Genomic DNA, 25,873 nt, shown 5'->3' on the forward strand with positions numbered 1-25,873 from the left:
TTTCAGCTCCTCAAATCTGCCACGTTATCCTTCTGCCACAGGTCCTTTATACACAGTCCATTTTGCCTGGCATACTCCCTCCTTTCCTTCAATCTATGCTAATTCTAGTCATCCTTTGGACTTCCTTCTTTTCCAGGGAAGGTTTTTTATAGGATACCCAGATGAGCTTAGGCATTCTTATACACTCTGATAACACCAAGTACCTTTCCTTTGCAGTATTTCTCACTGTTGTGATTTTACACATATTTAAGAGATTATATGAGTAACATCTTCCTCACTATAATATAAACTCTAGAAAGGTAGGGACTACATCTGGTTTTGCTCACTGGATACTCCCAAAAGTATATACTTTTTAAGTAGGTGCTTAACTAATGTACAATGAATGAATAAACAAACGATCTTTGACTTTTTGCTGTCCTCCCATTGCTAGCATTTTACACGTTAGTCTTAAATTTCTCTATATTATTATACATCCAATAGTTAAGGATCTCTGGAAATCTTGAAACAAACTCTGTGGTACATAGAACTCTGTTTCTAACACAAATAATTGCCACCTAAGTACTCCTTTATAAAATATGGGGATTTCCTAAGAACCTACTGAAAGAACACCGAGAGTAGAAAGAACAGATCCACAATTTGATGTTGGAGACCTGTGTTCAAACTTGTATTCCAGGACTTCAGCAGTGAGACTTTGGGGAATTATTTAACTTTTCTCAGCCTCAATTTTCTCATCTGAAAAGTGGAACTCTATTTTTGGACTTGTGTAGATTAAATGAAATGATATGGTGCTTCTAGTATATTGACTGGCACACATTACGTACCTAAAAACCTTTTCCTTTTCCAGCTCTTAAGATTAACAAATTCTACAGGTATAATTGATAGTTTGTATTATATAATGCCTCCCATATATGCCACAATTGTTGATTTTGTAACACACAATTCACAAAAGACCCAATGATTGATTCACCAGCTCTGTCATCGTCATTGCTACTGCTTACCAGGAAAATCTGGCACGTAAATACTATGGCCAAAAAGCCCTAGAATTTTTGAGTTTCTTTCTTTTCAAAAGTAAAGAAGTAGAAGTATCATATTTAAGAGTACTATCCATTTCTGATTTAAAATCAAGTTTTGCTCAGAATAAAATCATTCCTTTATCACCAATTCTTAAGGGGGTCAGAAAGTGATCATGAAGGCAGCCAGTAAAAACTCGCACACATCCTGGAAGTGAAACTTGACACATATAGCTCCCATTACACTCTGCTCAAGCATGTGAGTGACAGTATGTATCTTCTGGGGGAATGGAGTGGGGAATGAACTATTCTCTAAAGCATGACAAATTGGTAGCTGATGACAGGCAGGGCTAAGATTAGCGACTATCCGCTGGGCCCCGCCCCCCCCATCCCCGCCCCCTGCCCCCATTCATCCCTTCCCTTGCTCAACTGCTGGTGTAAACCTGCCCCTAAAAGAATAACACTCAGTGCATCACTTCAGGTGTTCTACAAATTAAAGCCAGATGGAAGAAATGCTGCTAAAGGTTATGAAGCCAAACTGAGCACCATCACTGAGCCCCCAAATAAGGTTAAAAGAGAAATTTTGCTGATTAAACTAACGAGTCAGTTCTAGGCCACACTGACTTTTAAAGATAATTAAATCAACACCACAGAAATTAAATGGCAAAGTTCCTTCTCCTTGTTGCTCTTCTTAAATATGAAATATTATTTTAAATATAAACAAACCTCTGTAAATTGTACAACTAACTCAGACTTAAATATGACCACCTAGATTGTGTCATTCTTGTTTTTTTTCAAAAAAGAAAATAGGTGTCTTCTTTTAGACCATTAAAAAAAAATGGACAACATAAGAAGGTATGAAGAAAAAAAATCACTTTGGAATTTTCCTACTATACATTAGAGTGTAATTTCTTGAACGCTAATTTACTTCAGGTCTACATCAATAGTTCTCAGTTATTTTGTCCCACAAAGGACATGTAGTAATGTCTAGGGGGCATTTTGTTTGTCACAAATGGAGTGGGCATATAGCAGGTAGACGGCAAGGACACTACAAAACACAGGACAATATCCCCACAACAAAAAATTAGCTTGCTGAAAACATCAATAGTGCCAAGACTGATAAACCCTGATGTCCACTACTGTGTAACTTACTAGCCTGTATTCTCCCTAAGTCTTGCCTTGTGCCACCTTCCCAATAGCACCAGATTAATTTTTTCCCAAGCAGTGCTTTCATTATAATTTTTCTATTCAAAAACTTATAATGGCTATTTTACCAACAAATTAAATCTAAACTCCTCAGCCTGGATGTTAAGTCCCCTTGTAACCTGATTCTACCTGACTAGCAAAACCTTATCTTTTCTGTTCTCAATTCCCATTCTAGACAAGGCTATAATTTTTATTGTTTTCTTGTTCCTGAGCACCATTTTCAACTTTGGGCTTTTGCTCATGCCATTCTGTGCCAAGCATATTCTCCTCTACCAACTCAAACCCTTTTGACTTTCTAAAGCTCTAAGTTCTACTCCTTCCAGAAACCTTTTCCATTTTTCCAGTCCACAAGGATCTCTCTTTACTGAATTTACTATTATCTGTGCAAACATGTACATACTGACTTGTATCAGTTCCTCCCGTTAAGCATATTTATCTTCCCAAAAAGACTGGACCCCTCAAAAGATGAGAAGTTATATATCTACTTTTCTACTGGTTGGTTTCACAAGTATCTTAATGGTCCTCCTTCAAATTTGTTTTCCCTGCAAAGAATTCTCCATTTATTAAACATTACCCCCAAAATGAAACCTAGGCAGCTGTCCTTCATTCCCTCACAAATGATCAATTTCCATGACGCATTGATTCTACCTCCAAATATCTCTTGAACTCATCTACCTCTTTCCTATTCCACTGCTACCACTTTAGTATAGGTTACCAATCCCAAAGAAAGGATATGCCAAAGAATGTTCAAACTACCGCACAATTGCACTCATCTCACACGCTAGTAAAGTAATGCTCAAAATTCTCCAAGCCAGGCTTCAGCAATACGTGAACCGTGAACTTCCTGATGTTCAAGCTGGTTTTGAAAAAGGCAGAGGAACCAGAGATCAAATTGCCAACATCTGCTGGGTCATCGAAAAAGCAAGAGAGTTCCAGAAAAACATCTATTTCTGCTTTACTGACTATGCCAAAGCCTTTGACTGTGTGGATCACAATAAACTGTGGAAAATTCTGAAAGAGATGGGAATACCAGACCACCTGACCTGCCTCTTGAAAAACCTGTATGTAGGTCAGGAAGCAACAGTTAGAACTGGACATGGAACAACAGACTGGTTCCAAATAGGAAAAGGAGTACATCAAAGCTGTATATTGTCACCCTGCTTATTTAACTTATATGCAGAGTATATCATGAGAAACGCTGGACTGGAGGAAGCACAAGCTGGAATCAAGATTGACGGGAGAAATATCAATAACCTCAGATACGCAGATGACACTACCCTTATGGCAGAAAGTGAAGAGGAACTCAAGAGCCTCTTGATGAAACTGAAAGAGGAGAGTGAAAAAGTTGGCGTAAAGCTCAACATTCAGAAAGCTAAGATCATGGCATCTGGTCCCATCACCTCATGGCAAATAGATGGGGCAAGAGTGGAAAGAGTGACTGACTTTATTTTTATGGGCTCCAAAATCACTGCAGATGGTGATTGCAGCCATGAAATTAAAAGACGCTTACTCCTTAGAAGGAAAGTTATGACCAACCTAGACAGCACATTAAAAAGCAGAGACATTACTTTGCCAACAAAGGTCCGTCTAGTCAAGGCTATGGTTTTTCCTGTGGTCATGTATGGATGTGAGAGTTGGACTATAAAGAAAGCAGAGAGCCGAAGAATTGATGCTTTTGAACTGTGGTGTTGGAGAAGACTCTTGAGAGTCCCTTGGGCTGTAAGGAGATCCAACCAGTCCATCCTAAAGGAGATCAGCCCTGGGTTTTCATTGGAGGGTCTGATGTTGAAGCTGAAACTCCAATACTTTGGCCACCTGATGCGAACAGCTGACTCATTTGAAAAGACCCTGAAGCTGGGAAAGATTGAGGGCAGAAGGGGACGACAGAAGATGAGATGGTTGGATGGCATCACCTACTCAGTGGACATGAGTTTGGGTGGTCTCCGGGAGTTGGTGATGGACAGGGAGGCCTGGTGTGCTGCAGTTCATGGGGTCGCAAAGAGTTGGACACGACTGAGCAACTGAACTGCACCGTCATCTTAAGACTGTATTTATTCTTGCCTTCTTCTTCCCTGATCTTTCACATACAGTAGCCAGAGATCTTAACATCTATATCAGAGTATGTCAACCTCCAGCTGAAAATTCATCAGTGATTCCCCATTACACTTAGAATGAAAAATGAACTCCTTACAATGGCCTTACATTACTATGCTACTCCAGCCACAATGGCCTTTCGGGTCTTCCAATGCCAAGTTGTACTATGTCTCAGGGACTTTGCACATACTGTTTTCTCTGCTTGTCATTCTTTTCAAATTGTTTTTGTCTCAAACTTTGAACTCAGCTACAATGTTATTTGCTCAAAAGGAACTTTCCTAACATCCTTTTTAGAGAAGGTTTTAGAATGTCTTTTATCTGTGCTTGACACATAGCAGGTGCATAACATTCTTTCCAATTTGATTATTTCATTGAGGCTGCTTCTGAACTTTGATGGTCCAACTGCAAACCTGACTGAAGTCAGGACCCTCTTATTAGGTCTCTCTCCTAACACCCTACTTGGCGTACCATTCTTATCACAATTTATAATTATTAATTTGTGATTATCTGTCTCATGCTTTCTCTCTATATAAACACAAAGGCTGTATCAGGGCACGAGTCCATAAAGGAATTATCACCTATCTGTAATGATTTCCTTCTCTATCTCCCCACTCCAAAGCACATCCTCTCAGTTCAGGTACTATGTAGCACTGTCTTCAAAATACTGTTTTGTACCTAAATATGAGAATCTGTTTTCTAAAAGAAAATTTCATAAACAAATGTATTTCAGCTAACCTGAATACATTTTTGAATGAAGACCAAATAGTCAAATGGTATTGATTTATCAATTTAGCTATATATATATGTGTGTGTGTATATATATACACACATTTTTACAATCATAAAATATATTTAGGAATTTCTTTTTTTCTACTCTATTGAATAGAACAATTTATTAAAAAGCCTTTTTTTGGGAGAGTGGTAATCATCTAACACAATTTTCCTGAATAACCATCTTCAATTCTAAGTTATTTGAAAATGGTACACTTTGAATCTGTGTTAGATGCTGTCCCTGTACTTCTTATCCCAAGCCAAAAGTATTCCTTCACTATCTGTTGCTGCTGCTGCTAAGTCGCTTCAGTCATGTCCGACTCTGTGCAACCCCATAGACAGCAGCCCACCAGGCTCCACCATCCCTGGGATTCTCCAGGCAAGAACACTGGAGTGGGCTACCATTTCCTTCTCCAACGCATGAAAGTGAAAAGTGAAAGTGAAGTCACTCAGTCGTTCCGACTCTTCGAAACCCCATGGACCACAGTCTTCTAGGCTTCTCTGTCTATGGGATTTCCAGGTAAGAGTACTGGAGTGAGTTGCCACTGCCTTCTCCACCTTCACTATCTAATGAGCTCTAAAACAATATTATGTGTAAAAGCAACCAGTTACTATACTGCTTATTAAGATGATTTTTCCAAGGCTTTTTTTTTTTTCTACAACTTCAACACTTCCGTGATGTCTTACCCCCCAGGAATAATTGATAAATCTATATAAAATTGATTTTTTGAAAAATCAATTTCATCAGGTGGATTTTATACACATCCAAATTAGCACTGATTCAAGTCACTTAGGCTAGCAATTATTCCTTCCCAAATAGTTACTTTAAAAATTAAATAAATGACAGAATTTCTGCCTCATAATAGGAGAGATTTTTGAAGACTCAAAGTAATACTTTTTTATAAGAGATAATTTTGAGGAAGTGCTTATATTTAGGCTTACATGGTATATCAAACTGGGTATCCCATGTTTAAGCTTTAAAAAAAGAAAAAGCAAAAATCAGTTGCTCATCGTTTCTCTCAACTTTTTTCTATGCCTAATAACAATGGCACCCCACTCCAGTACTCTTGCCTGGAAAATCCCATGGACGGAAGAGCCTGGTGGGCTGCAGTCCATGGGGTCGTGAAGAGTCGGACACGACTGAGCGACTTCACTTTCACTTTTCACTTTCATGCATTGGAGAAGGAAATGGCACCCCACTCCAGTGTTCTTGCCTGGAGAATCCCAGGGGTGGGGGAGCCTGGTGGGCTGCCGTTTATGGGGTCGCACAGAGTCGGAAACGACTGAAGCGACTTAGCAGCAGCAGCAGCAATAATACTTCAAACCCTGAGACAACCCTCAAAAGGACACACCTTTCCACCTTACTCTCATTCCTTTAAAAATACAAGCAATCACTTATTATAGTTTAAAAAGCCAACGTTGCTTGTTCTCCTACTGCTCTAGATCCCTTCTTGAATGGTTTCTTATACTAAAAATTACAACCAAAATTCTCACCTAATTATATCCTAAAACTTGTTACCACTGTCAGTGGGTTGTGTGTGGGGAGTAGACAAATTTGACTCTTGAGCCTTAAAAATATCTAAATGCATTACTGCTAAGAGTACTTTAATGAAAAACAGAAAACTTGATGTTTATCACACAAGGAATATCTTTATCAAGGAATTGGCTACATATTTCTCTCCATGCTTTTATGCAAATTAGGTGGCCCTGGTGATAAAGAAGCCGCCTGTCAGGAGGGTAAGGCAGGAGATGTAAGAGACACAGGGTTGATCCCTGGGTGAGGAAGATCCCCTGGAGGAGGGCATGGCAACCCACTCCAGTATTCTTGCCTGGAGAATCCCATGGACAGAGGAGCCTGGCAGGCTACAGTCTACAGGGTCGCAGAGTCAGACATGACTGAAGTGACTTGGCACATATGCATAGGCTATCCATAAAACTAGTTTATCATCTTAGAAGCCATATCTATAAGGCAAATGTATCATTAATTGTTAAGACAAAATAACAAAAACATGAAACAGAAATTAAACAATTGAGTAATCTGCTTATCCGTTTTAGAAGGTATAGATAGCAACTTCTAATTTCACCTTAGGTCTCAAAAAAAAAACCCCAAAAAACATTAAAAAGGGACTCTTTACTAGCAAATTTGGATGGAAAGAAACAGCTTTGAAAGCACCAGTATAATGTACAAACAGAACTGTTTGTACAATTCTGTACAGAAGACAGAATCCCACACTAAATTAAAAAATTAATAGCTGCTATATGTAAACAGCTAGAGAAAGAGCCAACTAGGAGAAATTGGTATTTCATCCTGTGATGGAAAAAACTGAAGAAATATGGAAGGAGTGATGTATTAAAATATTTTACTATTTGATATCACGGGTCTTTAAGAGCAACAGGAAGCAATTTCTAAAATCGGTTTGCTTTCAAAATAAAGTGCATGACTCAATGACATCAGTTGATAGAGGTCAACTCTTCTAATCAAGTCAAAGATCATAGGACAGGGTAAAAAGTCTCCCAGACCTGGTCCCTCACCAGGGGACAAAAGATTTAGTTTCTTCAGATGGCAGGAGGGGGAAATGACTTGGCACCGCATCACACCCTGAAAATCCAATAGGGTTTCTTACATGCCAACAGAGCACTGTGCGTCAAAGCAAACCTTGGTGTAGTATGGATGGAAAAACCATGATATGTCTTTCATTTCCTGAACGCCTTATAAACATGCACAGTAAAGCACTCATGATACCCATCACAGGTCATGGAAAAAAACCAATTTGCTGTTTCCACCCCCTCCCCTTGTATAGGTGCTTCGCCTCTGCACTGGGCCTCGGGGTTCTCTTCGCAGATCATTGTCCGGAGGGAAACTGAGTGAGCGAGGAAAAGCAACGTGGGCTAGACAGTTTGTCACCAAAACAGAAATCAGTATTAAAAACCCCGATCCTACCCTCCCTCCACTTTCTCCTAGAAAACAAAAACAAAACCAACACTCGCCCCGCAAACTTGCTCCACCATTATGAAGATCATACAGGCGCTGATCAAACGTGCGTCCCAACCATCCTTGGGCAAGAGAGCACCTGGGGCGAGTTTTCGGCCCCTCATCGCTCACCCCGGCCCGGGCCCAGCCCCTGGGCTGACAGGAGGGGCTCGCCCGACATTGGCCCGGAGGGAAAAGGAGGGATTATCGCCGAACTCCGCTCACACCCGGGGAAGAAGTAACGTAGGGCCAGAGGGAACGCGGCTGAGGCTGCGGGCAAGGCCTCGGAACTGACGAGAAGACAGGCAGGAGCCGGCGTGAGGTGAGGCGGGAGAAGCAGCCGGGCCTAGGCCGCAGCAGGCCGCGAAGTGGCCATACGCCGCTTCCCGACCGAGGCTGCGAGCCAAGCCTCAGGGAAGAGGGTTACCATTACCTGGACGGGTTCCTGCAGCACCGTCATCCTGGAGGTTCAGGCCCACTTTCTGCAGTGCCTCAGGCCCCCCCCGTAGCGACTCCGGCCCGGCCAGCCCCGGCTCATTTAAACTCACCAGCGACCGTTACCGGGGGATGGGGGAGGCCGAGCGAGAGCCGAGTACCTCCGAGCGGGACACGGAAAAGCCCGAAGTGGAGAGACGCGCGCGGGAGCCAGACGGAAAGGCCCGAAGGAGACCGGAAATACCCGAGGTGAATCGGCGGAGGAGAACACCGTTGCCGGAAGTTGTCGAGGAGTACCGGAGACGACCGAGCGTGATCCAAAGCGTATGTTCCTCTTCTCGGTCACGCCTTCACTCACGCACGCCACGCCCCGTCGGCTCTTGGGCAGGGGCACGCCCAATCGGTAACCAATAGGCTGGGCGTGGCGTGCGGGAGTCCGCCGGCAGCGTTACGTGGCCGGGCTTCAATCTTGGTTTGCGGTTCAAGCTTGCTGGATTAATTGGTGCGCGGTGGATTAAGCAGAGGGTTAAACTCTAGAGTTTGGGGCTGATTTTAATTAATCAAGAGGTAATCTGTCTGTTAAATTTAGGTCGTTTATCCATTCCTGAACTCTTAATCATGCCTCAAAGGGAAATAGGAAATTGGAAAGACTGCCACTATTTAAAGATTCAATTTGACCCCTGTCTTCAGATTACGGTCTGTTTAACGGAAAAGTTATGTAACAAAGAAGGAAAGTTATAACCAACCTAGATAGCATATTGAAAAGCAGAGACATTACTTTGCCAACAAAGGTCCATCTAGTCAAGGCTATGGTTTTTCCTGTGGTCATGTATGGATGTGAGAGTTGGACTGTGAAGAGAGCTGAGCGCCGAAGAATTGATGCTTTTGAACTGTGGTGTTGGAGAAGACTCTTGAGAGTCCCTTGGACTGCAAGGAGATCCAACCAGTCCATTCTGAAGGAGATCAGCCTTGGGATTTCTTTGGAAGGAATGATGCTAAAGCTGAAACTCCAGTACTTTGGCCACCTCATGCGAAGAGTTGACTCATTGGAAAAGACTCTGATGCAGGGAGGGATTGGGGGCAGGAGGAGAAGGGGACGCCAGAAGATGAAATGGCTGGATGGCACCACTGACTCGATGGACGTGAGTCTGAGTGAACTCCGGGAGTTGGTGATGGACAGGGAGGCCTGGCTGCTGTGATTCATGGGGTCGCAAAGAGTCGGACACGACTGAGCGACTGAACTGAACCGAATGTAACAAAGAATGTTATATTATGTGATGCCCATTATAAGTGATGTAAAAATCCAGAAGAGAGGAAAGGGAAATTAATTAGCATTAAGATGAGAAAGTCTCTCAGAGAGAGACCTTATTTTGGGGGGCTCCAAAATCACTGCAGATGGTGATTGCAGTCATGAAATTAAAAGATGCTTGCTCCTTGGAAGCACCGCTATGACCAACCTAGATAGCGTATTGAAAAGCAGAGACATTACTTTGCCAACAAAGGTCCATCTTGTCAAAGCTATGGTTTTTCCAGTGGTCATGTATGGATGTGAGAGTTGGACCACAAAGAGAGTTGAGCCTGGAAGAATTGATGCTTTTGAACAGTGCTGTTGGAGAAGACTAATGAGAGTCCCTTGGACTACAAGGAGATCTAACCAGTCCATCCTTAAGGAAATCAGTCCTGAATATTCATTGGAAGGACTGATGCTAAAGCTGAAACTCCAATACTTTGGCCACCTGATTTGAAGAACTGGCTCATTTGAAAAGACCCTGGTGCTGGAAAAGATTGAAGGCAGGAGGAGAAGGCTATGACATAGGATGAGATGGCTGGATGGCATCACCGACTCAATGGGCACGAGTTTGAGCAAGCTCCAGGAATTGAGGAACAGGGAAGCCTGGCGTGCTGCAGTCCATGGGGTCACAAAGAGTTGAACACAACTGAGGGACTGAACTGAAGATGAGAAAAGTTTTAGATGTAAGCCAGATTTTGAAGGATAGGTAGAATTAGAAGAAAAGAAAGGAGAAAGTGAAAGGGAGCAGAATGAGATCAATCTGGTAAGAGATGCGACATTAACTGCTGCTGCTAAGTCGCTTCAGTTGTGTACGAGTCTGTGCGACACAGACTCTGCTGTCCCTGGGATTCTCCAGGCAAGAACACTGGAGTGGGTTGCCATTTCCTTCTCCAATGCATGAAAGTGAAAAGTCAAAGTGAAGTGATTATTTAGGTCGCCAGATCATGGAAAATCTCAGAAACAGGGCAGAAATGTTTACTCTTGATAGGAGAGGCATTGTGACGTATTGGGAAATCGGGAGGTTGGATTTCAATTTTATCTCTGGCACTATTAGCTTTAGGTCCTTAGGAAAGTCACAACCTCACTGAACTTGTATTTCTTTAGTATAAAAACAACCATAAGAGGACGAAATGCATTAATGTATGTGACTGTCTAACACACATAGTGAGTGAGTGAGTGAAGTCGCTCAGTCGTATCCAACTCTTTGCAACCCCATGGACTGTAGCCTACCAGGCTCCTCTGTCCATGGGATTTTCCAAGCAAGAGTACTGGAGTGGGTTGCCGTTTCCTTCTCCAACACACGTAGGAGGCTCTCAAATTTACTTCCTATTACCTCTCCCCCTAAAGTGTGTGAACAGGGAACTATTAAAATTTTAGTTTTTGGTAGATGAGAAAAACAGTCTTTGCAGTATTTTTAAAATTGAAGTATAGTTGATTTACAATATTGTGTTATTTTCAGGTGTATAGCGAAGGGATTCAGAAATGTATTTTTTCAGATTATTTTTGCACTGTAGGTTATGCAAGATACTTTTTATAGTTCCCTGTGCTGTATGGTAAATCCTAGTTGCTTATCTATGTCATGTATGGTAGTTTGTATCTATTAACCTCATGTTCTTAGTTTACCTTTCTTTCCCTCCCTTTTCCCTTCCCTATCCATAAGGTTGAAGAAAACACTTTTTGAAGGTTGACTTCCTCATCAGGGCATTTCTAGGCTAGATGTGGGACTTCAATTTTAAAAGTATTGCAAAGACTGTTTTTCTCAATAGTATATTCCATTTGTGTGGATATTTCTCTTTCTGGTTCTAACATTTTATGTAGATGAAATCAGTTTAGAATGGGTCACTCCCTTCCTTTGGGTGTTGCTGTGAGGGGGGTGGGGCGTGGGTGTTTTTTTTGTTGACAGAGCTATAGCCTTTACTGGCGGCCATCTCTAGTCACTGCTTGTGTGCTTGTAGCCCCAGAAAGGGTAAGGTGATCTTATGCTGCCCTGTGCCTTGTTCTGTTAGCAGTGTTGGGCTGGGTGAATTAGGGTGGGAATAGTGTCCAGTATGGAGAAGACAATGGCACCCCACTCCAGTACTCTTGCCTAGAAAATCCCATGAACGGAGGAACCTGGTAGGCTGCAGTCCATGGGGTCGTGAAGAGTCGGACACGACTGAGCGACTTCACTTTCACTTTTCACTTTCATGCATTGGAGAAGGAAATGGCAACCCACTCCAGTGTTCTTGCCTGGAGAATCCCAGGGACGGGGGAGCCAGGTGGGTTGCCGTCTCTGGGGTCGCACAGAGTCGGACACGACTGAAGCGACTTAGCAGCAGCAGCGGCAGTGTCCAGTATGGTAGTCACTAGCTAAAGTTTAGTTAAAATCAAGTAAAATTTAAAATGAAGCTCTTCAGATGCCCTAGCCCCATTCCAGGGACTCAGTAGAGACATGTAGCTAGTGATTCCCATACTGGATAGCACAGGTACAGATTATTACCATCATTCGCTTGATTAGGACTGTAAGATCCAAGATGGCTTCACTCACATGTTTGGGGCCTTGGTGCTGGTTGTTGGCTGAGCGCCTTATTTCTCTTCCACATGACTTCACATCAGTCAGTCGTCTGACCCTAACTTCTTGACTTGGCACCTGGCAACCAAGAAGGCAAAAACAGAAGCTGTGAGGCCCGTTAAGGCCCAGCTCTGTAAGTCAAGCTCCATCACTTCTAGTTGGTCAAATTAAGACAGGCCGACTGGATTCAACTGGAGGAGAAATAAGAGTCCACCTGTAGATGGGAAGAGTGGCAAAGTGACACTGCAAAGGGCGTGTGCCGTGGGAAGGACTGATCATCTTTGAAAACATGCTACCAGGTTTGAGATGCCAGATGAGAGAATCTGGTAGGGGAATGGAAAGAAAGTGTATGTGTGTGTGTGTGTGTGTGGGAATTACTCCTAAAATGTGACACAATATTACTCTTAAAATGTGCTGCTTTAACTGACTGCAGCACTCCAGATTTATTCCAGTGAATTCAGAATACAATAGAACTCATGCTTTTATTATCTGGATGACTTCTATTAAAGTGGGCTAAAGTTTTATTTACATGACTCTGATCCTGCTAAGCTTTTGGTCATTTTACACACACACACAGCACTTTTTCACACAACAGGCTTCCAAGTCATGTACCTGAGCATTTGATTCTTGTAAATTTCAGTGTAGAAACTTACAACACAGGATATATAAAGCTGATTTTTGTGTGTATGAAAATGTGTGTCTAGACTCAGCATTTAGAGATTCTGTGATGTTTGTCACGCTGGCTCATAAGCTTAGAATTTGCCTAAAGTCCCACCTCGCCCCCCCAAACCCTTTTTTTCTTTTTTCTGAACAAGAGCATCTCTTTTCTGACCGTTGGTCATGGGCTAACACATCTGTTGTGGTTTTGTGCTCATTCACAGCAAGACCACATTGTTTGAAGTTGTGCTTCGATGGACTCTTTTAGAGCATTTTTACTTCCTTTTCTGTTCCTGATTGACCTACTTAAACTCACCATCCAGCAACTACTTGGACATCGTGCCATCACCCTGATCCACATGTATTTAGCTGACGAGTGGCCTTAGAGTACAGTAAGCATTATTCCAAACATGATAATTTTTCCTTTTTCTTAGCCTGCCCCTTGTTCTGTTTCATGTACAATCGAATTCGAGATCAGGGTTTAGGGAACTATTCAAGAGGCTAGACATGGTACCATAGCCAAGGTACAGGCCCACTGAGATAACCCAAAGAAAGCTCAGTCTTCTCAGTTCCTTGAGTCCTCCTTATCTGTACCCTTCTTTTGTCCCTGCTGCACACTGCCTCTTATCCTCTTTGTATTACCTACTGTGAGGCTCTGCCCCTCTCCCCCAACCCCGCGTACCTTTGCTCCCCCTTGTCATCAAATCAACCCCTTGAGACTTCTCTGGTAGTCCAGGGGCTCAGACTCCGAGCTCCCAGTGCAGGGGCCCTGGCTCAATCCCTGAGCAGGGTGTTAGACCCCACATGCTGCAGCTAAGACTCAGGACGACCAAATAAATACATGATGAAAAAATATTTTTTTTAAAAAACAATACATACCATGTTGCTGCTGCTAAGTCACTTCAGTCGTGTCCGACTCTGTGCGACCCCATAGATGGCAGCCCACCAGGCTCCCCCATCCCTGGGATTCTCCAGGCAAGAACACTGGAGTGGGTTGCCATTAGTATTGCATTAAAAAACATCATTCCTTTACTTTGGCATCTCTGATCACACAGTTTCCTGGTTTTCTTTCTACTGCTCTGTTTCTTATCAGTTTCCTTTACAGAACTTCTAATATCAGAATGCTTCACGGGTTCAGTTCTAGGCCTTCTCACTCTATATGTTCTTCCAAGGTGAACTTACTCTCATGGTTTCAGTTTTTTTTTTTTTTAATTGAAAATTGTTCCATAGGCTGTATCTCCAGCCAGGCTCTTCTTAGAACTCCAGGCCTAAATGCCTAGCTGTCAGCTGGATATCTCTGGGTGTCTCACAGGTACTTTGTTCAGAATGGAACTCCTCACTCTTCTATTTGAATTATTATCTGTCCCAGTTTCTCCATTGCCCAAACCTGAAACCACTCTTTTTCTTTAATAACCCTAATGTCTGGTCTCAAAGCCCTACTGACTTTACCTCCTAAATTTACCTTCATGTCTCTTCTGCCTCAAGTCTCACCTACCTCCAAAAACAAGTGTAATCATGTCAGGACTCTCCTCCTTAAGCCTCTCCACTGTTGACCTAAAACAAATAGACTGCCAGTTATTGCTTCAGCGTAAAAATGGGTTTATTTGGGACAGTGAAGAAGCGCAGGGTCTGCAACCATGGTAAGCCACATGCAAGTCACCAGCAAAAAAATGGAGAAAGAGAACTCTTTCATGGCAGGGAAAAGGAAGTTGGGAGGGCTATAATAAATAAAAAGTCTACGATTCTTCCTTGGCTGAGTTGTGTCAGTCTCTCATTGACTGAGCTCTTGCCAGGAAAGAAGAGGAAGTCTTTCTTCTTCCTATTGGACTCTCTTATTGTCTGGGGGTGTGAGAGCTCCCTCTTCTGGTCTCCCAACTCTACTTTAATTGACGTTTCTGTTGATTAACTTTTTTTTTTTTAAACATTTATTTGTCTGTACCGGGTCTTCGTTGAGGCACATGGGGTCTTTGATTTTTGTTGGGGCATGGGGGATCTTTAGTTGAGGCATGTGAACTCTCTTTTTTTTTCTTTTTATTTATTTTTAATTGAAGGATAATTACAATATTGTGTTGGTTTCTGCCATACATCAACATGGATCAGCCGTAGGTATACATATGTTCCCTCTCTCATGAGCTTCCCTCCCACCTCCCACCCCATCCCACACCTCTAGGTTGTCACAGAGCCCTGGTGTGAGTTCTCGAAGTCATACAGCAAGTTCCTACTGATTGTCTGTTTTACATATGTTAGTATATGTTTCCAGAGGCATGTGAACTCTTAGCTGCAGTGTGTAGGATCTAGTTCCATGACCAGGGGATCGAACCTGCATCCCTAGCATTGGGAGCAAGAAGTCTTAGCCACTGGAACACCAGGGAAGTCCCCTGATTAACTTTTTACATGCCCCAATTCAGGATTTCTCATTGTTCTCAGGATATAGTCCAAAACCTTTAACTAGTCTTAACAGGGCTATGCAAGGTCTAGTCTCTGCTTCCTTAGTCAGCCTTACCTCACTTGTTTCCCTCTTATACTATATATTCCAGTGAAGGAGATCAGAAAATGCCACTTTGGCATGAAGATTATTCTGAACTGAAAGCAAGGCAACAAATATAGATATTTTTGCCCACCCACCCCATCTGCCTAAAAGCAGACATAAATTCTCCTTTGTGAAGGTGTTTCCTCTCCCCTCTCCTGTAAAAGAAAGAGGAAAGCAACCATTATCACTGGAAACAGAGCTGGCACTGAGTTGGTTCTGCACCAAAAAACCTTATTAAAATAACCTTTATCTTCCATTAGTTTCCCCATATATTACCTTTCCGTAATATACCACCCCTAGAAGCCCAAATACTATTTCTTTGTCTTGTTACTTCCCCACAAATGTGGAGAATCATCTATGCTAAGATGATAGGTAAGGCCCAGGTTCTAACTTTAAGTTATTTTTCACTGAATTCTCCTGTGTGTACGCACGTTGCGTGTGTAAATAAAATCTTGTTTTTAAAATTCTGGTAATCTGTCTTTTGTTGGTTTAATTTGCAGGGCCCCAGAGACTGAACTTATGAGGATAGAGGGAAAAGTCCCTGCCCTACCCCCCCCCAACCATACTAGCTACATGCAACTTCTTAACCCACTTTCTTGTCCCAGAAACATTGTATATATCGCTATCCCTGTCCAGATACTCTAGTTCAACTCTTCGCTTGGCTATCTCTACCCATCCTCCAAATTTCACTTCTTTGGTTTTTTTCTGACCTATTGGAATACAGGGATAGTTTGGCTATCCCTGCTTTTCCTTCAGTGCTAACGTACTTGTCATTACTCCTATCACCCTTTACTGTGATAACTTGTTTAATTGTCCTCTTCCTATCTAACCCATAAGCTTCGTGAGGAAAGAAGCCCTGTTTGCCTATTCCAGGATGTATTCTCCACACTTAGTATAGTATCAGGTACTGGCAAACCTTAGAGACATTGTGAGTTCTAATCCAGACCATCAAATAAAGCAAATATCAAAGCAAGTCACATGAATTTTTAGGGCTCCCAGTATATATAATGGAGAAGGCAATGGCACCCCACTCCAGTACTCTTGCCTGGAAAATCCCATGGACGGAGGAGCCTGGTAGGCTGCAGTCCATGGGGTCACTAAGAGTTGGGCACAACTGAGTGACTTCACTTTCACTTTTCACTTTCATGCATTGGAGAAGGAAATGGCAACCCACTCCAGTGATTTTGCCTAGAGAATCCCAAGGACGGCAGAGACTGGTGAGCTGCCATCTCTGGGGTCTCGCAGAGTCGGACACAACTGAAGCGACTTAGCAGCAGCAGCAGCAGTACATATAAAAGTTATAGTATACTATAGACTATTAAATCTGCAATAGTATTATGTTTAAAAATGTACATACCTTAGTTTAAAAATACTTCAGCAAGTAATAGTAGCAACAGCAAAGATCACGGCTCACAGATCACCATGTCTGTGTGTACTAAGTTGCTTCAGTCGTGTCCGACTCTTTGCAACCCTATGGACTGTAGCCCGCCAGGCTCCTCTGTCCATGGAATTCTCCAGGCAAGAATACTGGAGTGTGTTGCCATGCCTTCCTCCAGAGGATCTTCCCAACCCAGGGATTGAACCCACATCTCTCACATTGGCAGGGAGATTCTTTACCACTGGTGCCACCTGGAAGCCCCCAGATAGATCACCATAACAAGTATATTAATAATGAAAAATTTGAACTATTGTGAGAGTTACCAAAAATGTGGCATAAAATGAATAAATGCTGTTGGAAAAATGGTGCCAATAGATTTTCTTGATGCAGGATTGCCATGAACTTTCAATTAGTAGAAAACACAATATCTGTGAAGTGTAACAAAGCAAAGTGTAATAAAATGAGGTATGTCTGTGTTGTTGTTGTTGCTGTTTAGTCTCTTAGTCATGTCCAACTCTTTTTTGACCCCATGGACTGGAGCTTGCCAGTGTCCTCTGTCCATAGGGGCATTCTTTCCAGGCAAGAATGCTGGAGTGGGTTGCCATTTCCTACTCCAAGGTATCTTCCCAACTCAAGGATTGAATACGAATCTTATGCATTGGCAGGCGGATTCCTTACCACTGAGTCACCAGGGAAGCCCAGTATGCCTGCAGAAGATGGGTATCCATTTTTTTATTTGTTTAGTGAATAAGTAGAATAAACTCATTCTGTTCATATTATTAATTTTTGTTTATTGATTGGTGTTATGTATGGAATATTTGTGTTTCCCCCACTCCCAATTCATATGTTGAAGCCTAACCCCTGGTGTGGCTGTGTTTGCAGAGGAGACATCTAAGGTTAATGAGTTCATAAAAGTGGGGCCCTGATCCAATAGGATTAGCATCCTAATCCTTTTTAAGAAGAGACATCTGAGAGCTCACTCTCTCTCTCTACCATTCTCCCCTGTGTATGTTCATGCACCATGGAAAGGTCTTATGAGGACATAGAAGGCAGCCATCTACGAAGTTAGGAAAAGAGCTCTTACCAGAAACCAGATTTGCTAGCACTTTAATATATATATAGATATGTATATCTATATATATATTTGGCTGCATTTGAGGCTCAGTTTTGGCATGCAGGATCTTCATTGCATCACATGTGATCTTCCGTTGCAGTACACAGACTGTCTAGCTCTGGTACAGGCTCTGGAGCATGTGAGCTCAGTAATTTCCTAGGCTTTAGTTGCTCTGGTAGCTCAGATGGTAAAGCGTCTGCCTGCAATGCAGACCTGGGTTTGATCCCCGGGTCAGGAAGATCCCCTGGAGAAGGCAATGGCAATCCACTCCAGTACTCTTGCCTGGAAAATTCCATGGATGGAGGAGCCTGGTAGGCTATAGTCCATGGGATCGCAAAGAGTCGGACACGACTGAGCGACTTCACTTTCTTTCTTTCTATAGTTCCTTTTGGAGAAGGAAATGGCAACCCACTCCAGTGTTCTTGCCTGAAGAATCCCATGGACAGAGGGGCCTGGTGAGCTACAGTCTATGGGGTTGCAAAGAGTCAGACATGACTAAGCAACTAACACACACACACGGAATGACTAATTGTTTCAAGATCGAGAAAGGAGTACGTCAGGGCTGTCTGCTGTCACCCTGTTTGTTTAACTTACACACTGAGCACATGAAAAATGCTGGGCTGGGTGAGTTACAAGCTGGAATCAAGATAGGCAGGAGAAATAATGTCAGATATGCAGATGATACCACTCTAATGGCAGAAAGCGAAGAAGCAAAGAGAAACTAAAGAACCTCTTGATGAGGATGGAGGAGAACAGTGAAAGAGCCAGCTTAAGACTAAATATGAAAAAACTAAGATCATGGCAGGCAGCCCCATTACTGCATGGCAAATGGAAGGGGGAGAGATGGAAGTAGTGACAGATTTTCTCTTCTTGGGCTCCAAAATCACTGTGGATGGTGACTGCAGCCATGAAATCAAAAGATGATTGCTTCTTGACAAGAGAGCGATGATAAACCTAGACTGTGCGTTGAAAAGCAGAGACATTACTTTGCTGACAAAAGTTCATATAGTCAAGGCTCTGGTCTTCCCAGTGGTCAAGTACAGTTGTGAGAGCTGGACTATAAAGAAGGCAGAATGCCGAAGAATTGATGCCTTCAAACTGTGGTGCTAGAGAAGACTCCTGAAAGTCCCTTGGACAGCAAGGAGGTCAAACCAGTCAATCTTAAGGGAGATCAACCCTGAATATTCACTGGAAGGACTGATGCTGAAGCTGACGCTCCAGTATTTTGGTCATCTGATGCGAATACACGACTCATTGAAAAGTCCCAGATGCTGGGAAAGATCAAGAGCAGAAGGATAAGAGGGTGTCAGAGGATGAGATGGCTGGACGGCATCACCCATGCAATGAACATGAACCTAGGCAAACTCAGGGAGATGGTGAGAGACAGGGAGGCCTGGCGTGCTGCAGTCCATGGGGTTGCAAAGAGTCAGACATGACTGGGAGACCGAACAATGACAATAAGTTCCATGAAGGCAGGGACTTTGGCTTCTCATGATACTCCCATCACCTAGCAAAGTGCCCTGTACAAATATGAACAGATTTTAAAATATTATAAATCTATAAACATTTTTTTATATCTGATAATTAAATGGCTTGACCACTTAATTTATCTCTTACTGGTCATAATTTGGTGCTTTCTTTTTTTTTTTTTGGCTCCACCAAGCGGCACGTGGGATCTTTAGTTCCCCGACCAGTGATTGCACCCCCTGCAGGGGAAGCATAGATTCTTAACCACTGACCCTCCAGGGAAGTCCCGTGATGCTTTAAAAAAAATTTTTTTTTAATGTGGACCATTTTCAAGTCTTTACTAAGTTTTTTTACAATATTGCTTCTCTGCTTTTTAAGTTTTTTGGGGTGCTGAGGCATGTGGGATCTGAGCTCCCTGACTAGGGACTGAACACGCACCCGCTGAGTTGGAAGGCGAAGTCTTAACCACTGAATAGTCAAGGAAGACCCCCTTGATGCTTTTTTGACTCCCCCACTCTGGACATTGGGCTTCCCTGGTGGCTCAGACAGTAAAGAATCCACCTGCAATGCAGGAGACTGGGGTTCGATGCCTGGGTCGGGAAGATCCCCTAGAGAAGAGAATGGCTACCCACTCCAGAATTCTTGCCTGGAGAATTCCATGGACCGAGAAGCCTGGAAGACTACATCCATGGGGTTGCAAAGAGTTGCACACAACTCAGCAACTAACACTTTCCCTTCTCTGGATATACAGGGCCTTGTCCCTCTATATGCTGGCCTTGTCCACATGTTCTTGAGGTATTCAAAGTCAAGGCAGTGTCTGAAGTGTTGAGATTCATCAGGATATGCGTCTTGGTTGAGGTAAGCTCTGCAAACTCAAAGGGAAAGCGATAAATGGCAGGCAAATTAACTTGTCTGGAGTGAGGGCTATGTAAGCTTGGTTGAAATGGCGATGTTGGGGACAGTTGATAAGCTCTAGGTTCCAGGCTGATGACTTTAGACTGATAAAATAGACCAAGAGAGCTGCCAGGGGTGACAGAGCTGGGGAATGACCTCATGAAAATGGAATCAGAGAAAGATTATGTTAACAGCTGAGGATTATGTGAATTGGAGAAGAGAGTAGGGGCTGGGGATGCAGCAAAGAGGCTCCTAGGGAGTGTAGGCAACTTCAGTTTCTATTATGGTAGGATCCTAGGTGGTTGATGGAAATGGAAATGGTTCTGAGTTACTCATTTATAGTGAGAAATATTCTTATCTAATTCCTTCTCCTTAGGGCATTAAGAGTCTAACCAGAAGGCAGCTTGATGAGTAAAGACTTTGAACCAAAAGAATGAATTGGATGATCTTACTGGCTATTATCTCCTTTTCCTCAGAAGGGGCATATGTGTCTGACTACTAGGTGGTGCGGTGGTGAAGAATCCACCTGCCAATGCAGGAGACACAAGCGATGCGGTTCGATCCCTTGGTTGGGAAGATCCCCTGAAGTATGAGATGGCAACCCACTCCAGTATTCATGCCTGAAGAATTTAATGGACAGAGAAGCTTGGTGTGCTACAGTCCATGGGGTCTCAAAGAGTCAGATATGACTGGGCACATGTGCTAGACAAAAATTACCTGTATCATTTGGAGAGGACACCAACCAAATAATAGATTCTTTGTTTCTCCCTTTTCTAAGTTCTAGGAAGGCTTTCATTTTTCTCTAAATAAATTGCACAGCAATGGTTTAAACACAGACTTGATTGATTCCAGTCTTGAGTATACACCATAGTTGTCTTAAGTAGACGTTATTATTGTTTATCTGTTTCTGTGTCACAAATATGTGATTTGGGAGATGGGTGATTAGCTAGGTTTAAAACATACTGAGTTTGAAGTGCCTCTGGTGAGAAATGTCCAAAGGTCAATTGAAAATGTGAAGCTTGAACAATTTAGGAAGGAAACTGGGACTTGAGATATTTTTCAGGTAGGATTCTAAGTGGTTTCTTTTGGGGGGTTATGTTACACCTTATGAAACTTAGTGAGGCTATTTATCATTATATTAAAACTGTATTGATTTATACATCTATATCCTCTATATCAAAAGAAAAGGGGGGGGCTGGTGGCAGAGGATAAGATGGTTAGATAAGCATCACTGACTCAATGACATGAATTTGAGCAAACTCCAGGAGACAATGTAGGACAGGGGAGCTTGGCATGCTGCAGTCCATGAGGTTGCAAAGATTTGGACACGACTTAGCAACTGAGTAACAACAGACAGTGAGCTCCCTGGGGCCAGGGATGGCCTCTTACTCATCTTAGTCAAAGTACCTGTCTACTGTGGGTGCTCATTAAGTGTTGAATGAGTAAATAAGAGTAGTCTGGATAAAGGAGATGAAGGAAAAGAGGTTCAGTGACAACTTCAGTGTTGTAAGTACAGCTGAGATGGGCTCGAGGTATCTAAGACCACACAGATCTAGCCACAGACCAGTGGTCGATGAAGCTAGGGAGGAAGTCAGAATTCAAGAAGTAAAAGAAGAAACTGGTGTTGGTGTAAAGGGAAACTGAGAAAAGAGAATCATCTTTAGCACTGAAAGCACATGCTGAGAATAAGTGCCTGCTAGGAGTCTGAGTCGCTTCTTCCTTACTTAGAGCCATCCATACTCTGGGTGCCAGGCCAGCTCTTCCGCTGATGCCTTCTTGCTTCCATGCTCCCCAGAGTGGGGGCCGCAGGCCTCCCCTAAAGGGAATCCCTATCAGCAATTTCAGCTCCTACCGTTGCTACAGAGTAGTGTCCTAGCTTCTTGTCCCACGTCTGCCATGACTTACAGTGTGACCTTGGGCAAGTCATCCCCTTTCCTCTGGACCTCTAAAGTCCCTTGCAGCTGTCAGGATGTCTGGGAGAACACAGTTCGGATGACTGGTGAGAATTCCAACTTGCCCTTTGCTGCGTTTCTTCTATAAGTCGCCTTGCCAAACACCAGCTGTCCTGGACACTGCTTTTGGTCCTTGGGCTGACTCTCACCCACCTGTTTCTGGGCCCCTCCCGGCGGCCTTCTCCCGCAGTGCAGTTCACAGATGCGCCACTAGGCGGCACTGCTTTGACCTGCACAGAAATTAGCTTCAACCATTGAGGCCGACTATTGAGTAGTGAGGTCAAGCATATGTAGCATTTTCCATCTGACCTAGAATAGCCGAGGAAATGAAGTTTGAGAAAACGATTTAAGTGCTCTGAGAGCCGGTGCTACCGTACTCCTTGAAATTTTGATTTTAGGCTCCTTTCTACTTGTTTTCTGCTTTTACCTCAGGTGGTCTGGGCCTTAAGAGTCGCTGAGACTTCAGGTGACTCATTGCTTTTTTTCTCTTTCCTTGGTGGCAAGGAATCTATACAGAGGACAGGGTTAATCACTCTTCTTGACTTATAGCCTTCTTTCATCAAGGGTTCATATAAGGCCTCTTTGTTTAATCGATTATTTATTCCCTCTTATCTCATTACCCCTTCCATCTAAACTACACTCAGCATTACAGTGTTAGGCAACCATCAGATATTTTTAATGTGTGTTTCTTTTATGTGTGTTCTTGAATAATAGGTAATGCTTCTAGTATTTTAAACTCTTTTATGTATTTTATTCCACCCACTGTACCCAAAATTGTATCTCAAGATGTAGTCAATATAAAAATTACTAATGAGATATATTACATTCTTTTTTGTCTTCAAAATCCACTGTGTTTTACAGTGTACCTCAATTTGGATGCTAAATTTTCATCAGAAATACTTGAACTGTTTTTAGACCATAAAATTCACAGTTGAAAAGTAGATTCATGTACATGAGTTGTTCCAAGCATGCTTTAACATTTTCCAGTAACTGAATCAAATACCAAAAAAAAATCACTTTCTTTTAATATCTGCATCCAAATTGACAAAATTGCTTCATTTTAGAATTGATTTAACTTTGAAGCAAAAGCATGTATCACTTTCAAAACTATGTCCAAGATAAGTACATTTACCAACTCTCCTGTCAATCAGTATTATTCACATGAAATTCAAAGAGATACTGCATAAATTGAAAAGCAACTCTGAAAGTGAAAAAGTAAAATGAAAGTGAAGTTGCTCAGTTGTGTCCAACCCTTTGCAACCCTGTGGACTGTAGCCCACCAAGTTCCTCCATCCATGGGATTCTCCAGGCAAGAATACTGGAGTGGGTTGCCATTTCCTTCTCCAGGGGATCTTCCCGACCCAGGGAACAAACCTGGGTCTCCTGCATTGCAGGCAGATGCTTTACCCTCTGAGTCACCAGGGAAGCCCAAGATATGTCCAAGATAAGTAAATTTACCAATTTTCCTGTCAATCAGTATTATTTACATGAAATTCAAAGAGATATTGCATAAATTGAAAAGCAACTCTAAGATGTATTAATATCAACATTTAAACTTTCTTGTTGTTTTTGCAGCCAATTTACATAATACTATTGATTACAATGAAAATTTCCCACCTATTTATGTTATAAAACTTTTCACTAATTTGCACCATGAGAAATTTCAATTTTAGCATAAATTCTCATCTCTGTCTAGTTAATTTGCAAATAAGCATTTTCTTTCTTTGAAACTTCACTTTAGCTCCTTCATAACCAATATGATATCAGTAAGATTGTATGCACATTTTTTTCCAATTTTAATTATTTTCTCTACTTCTTTTTTCTTATTGGAGTATAATTGCTTTACAATGTTGTGTTAGTTTTTGCTGTTCAACAGAGTGAATCAGATATATGTATACACATATCCACCTCCTCTTGAGCCTCGTTCCCATCCCAACCCACCCTACCCCATCCCAACCATCGGGACCATCACAGAGCACTGAGCTGAGCTCCCTGTGCTACAAAGAAACTTCCCACTAGCTATCTATTTTACACATGGTAGTGCATATATATATATGCATGCATATATTTTTTAATTTATAGAAGTGTTATCATGGTTTATATCTCACTCAGTTTCTCACTTATCACTATGTTTCTTTCGTGTGTGCATCTAATCCTTTGCTTCTAACTGCTACACACTCTTTCATGGTGCCTGTGCCTCTTACCCAGGGATTCCCAGTGACGGAGACCCACATTGCTTCCAAGTCCTGCCACCACAAATCACGGTAAGGTGAATATCCTGTTCATGTCCGTTATGAGCTTATGTGAGGTTTTTTTCGGATGTATACTTAGCTTGATTGCTCTTCTAACCACGAAGCACTACTGCTTCTATCCCTCATATTTCTTAGCTTTTCCGTTTCTTTGCCTTTCTTTTCTTCTTCTGGGATATATTCTCTTTCAGTTCCCTAATACATTTCCCAGCTGTGTCCGTTCTGCTAATTTTCAGGTCTACTGTGTGCTCAATTTTAGTTATTCATTTTTTATGCCTAACATTGCTTATTTTATTAAAGTTGTTTTCCTTATTTCAACTATTATACTTTTCTATATGTGATATTTCTATTTGATTCTTCTTTATGTTTTTTCATTCTGGTGTCATATTGGTAATATTTGCCTTTATCTGTTTTGAAAGTGAAAGTGTTAGTCGATCAGTCACGTGCAATTCTTTGCAACCCCATGGACTGTAGCCCGCCAGGCTCCTCTGACCACAGAACTCTCCAGGCAACACTGGAGAGGGAAATCATTCCCCTCTCCAGGGGATCTTCCTGAACGAGGGATAGAACCTGAGTCTCCTGCATCGCAGGCAGATCCTTTACTGTTTGAACCACCTTTAACATGTTTATTAACCTACTTTTAAAATCTTGTTCTGTCCTGGTCATCTTTCTACTTAAAGGACAATCTGTCATCAAGTGGGTTGTATCTATCTGAATTAGTTGTTCTCTTCACCTGTCTTGTTATTTTGCCCGTGGGTACATAGGTTGCTCTGTTCAACAATGTGTACCAGTGCCATTTAGCTCAGGGGGTGAGGGTCAGGGGTGGGTGAGTCCTAGGACTGAGAACCCCAGGCATCAAAACTCCCAAGTCAGCCAGACCCAACCCCACAAAATAACTCCTCATGGCAGACATCACCCTTTGCCCTCCACCTCCCACGGGAGAAGCAACCTTAGGGGGAAGTGCTTCTTAGATTGCGATTCATTTGCTTGGAGAGTTGAGGGGATGCAGAGAGGAAACAATTGTCCAAAGTTCAGTTCCCCCTCCTGTTTTTTATTGGCTCCTCATAAGCACAGTGCATCTTCAATGCCCCAATGGTACCCTTACCAGCACCGGGATCAGTATTTTTTGTTTGTTTGTTTTACAGAATTTTGTTGGGGAATCATTGACATACAAGAATAGGCACATACATTAATTTGTATAGTTTGATAACTTTTGATATTTGTGTACACTCCCTAAGCTAACGGCCAAATCAAAATAGTGCATTTATCTATCCATCCACTCTGAAAGTTTCCCACAAAGTGA

General features: G+C 42.4%; 2 protein-coding genes across 11 annotated transcripts in view; one reads left to right on the forward strand and one right to left on the reverse strand.

Moving 5' to 3' along the window:
* CDC27 (cell division cycle 27) overlaps nucleotides 1–8,621 on the reverse strand; it is a 57,784-nt gene extending 49,163 nt beyond the window's left edge. For 7 of the 8 annotated variants that reach the window (XM_010816379.4, XM_005220915.5, XM_005220914.5 and 4 more), the window contains exon 1: nucleotides 8,486–8,621. In XM_010816379.4, coding sequence (XP_010814681.1) covers nucleotides 8,486–8,512 — 27 coding nt within the window. In that variant the 5' untranslated portion in view covers nucleotides 8,513–8,621. 8 annotated transcript variants of the gene reach the window in all.
* Nucleotides 7,651–25,873, forward strand: part of MYL4 (myosin light chain 4) — a 39,453-nt gene continuing 21,230 nt past the window's right edge. The window contains exons 1-2 of one of the 3 annotated variants that reach the window (XM_059877791.1): nucleotides 8,620–8,811; nucleotides 24,530–24,585. In XM_059877791.1, the coding sequence (XP_059733774.1) occupies nucleotides 8,620–8,811; nucleotides 24,530–24,585 (248 nt within the window). Of the gene's footprint in view, nucleotides 8,375–8,619; nucleotides 8,812–24,529; nucleotides 24,586–25,873 lie in introns of those variants that run through there. The other 2 variants (XM_059877793.1, XM_059877794.1) reach the window with 2 other exon arrangements.

Source organism: Bos taurus, chromosome 19, assembly GCF_002263795.3.
Source record: "Bos taurus isolate L1 Dominette 01449 registration number 42190680 breed Hereford chromosome 19, ARS-UCD2.0, whole genome shotgun sequence".
NCBI classification, from domain to species: domain Eukaryota; kingdom Metazoa; phylum Chordata; class Mammalia; order Artiodactyla; family Bovidae; genus Bos; species Bos taurus.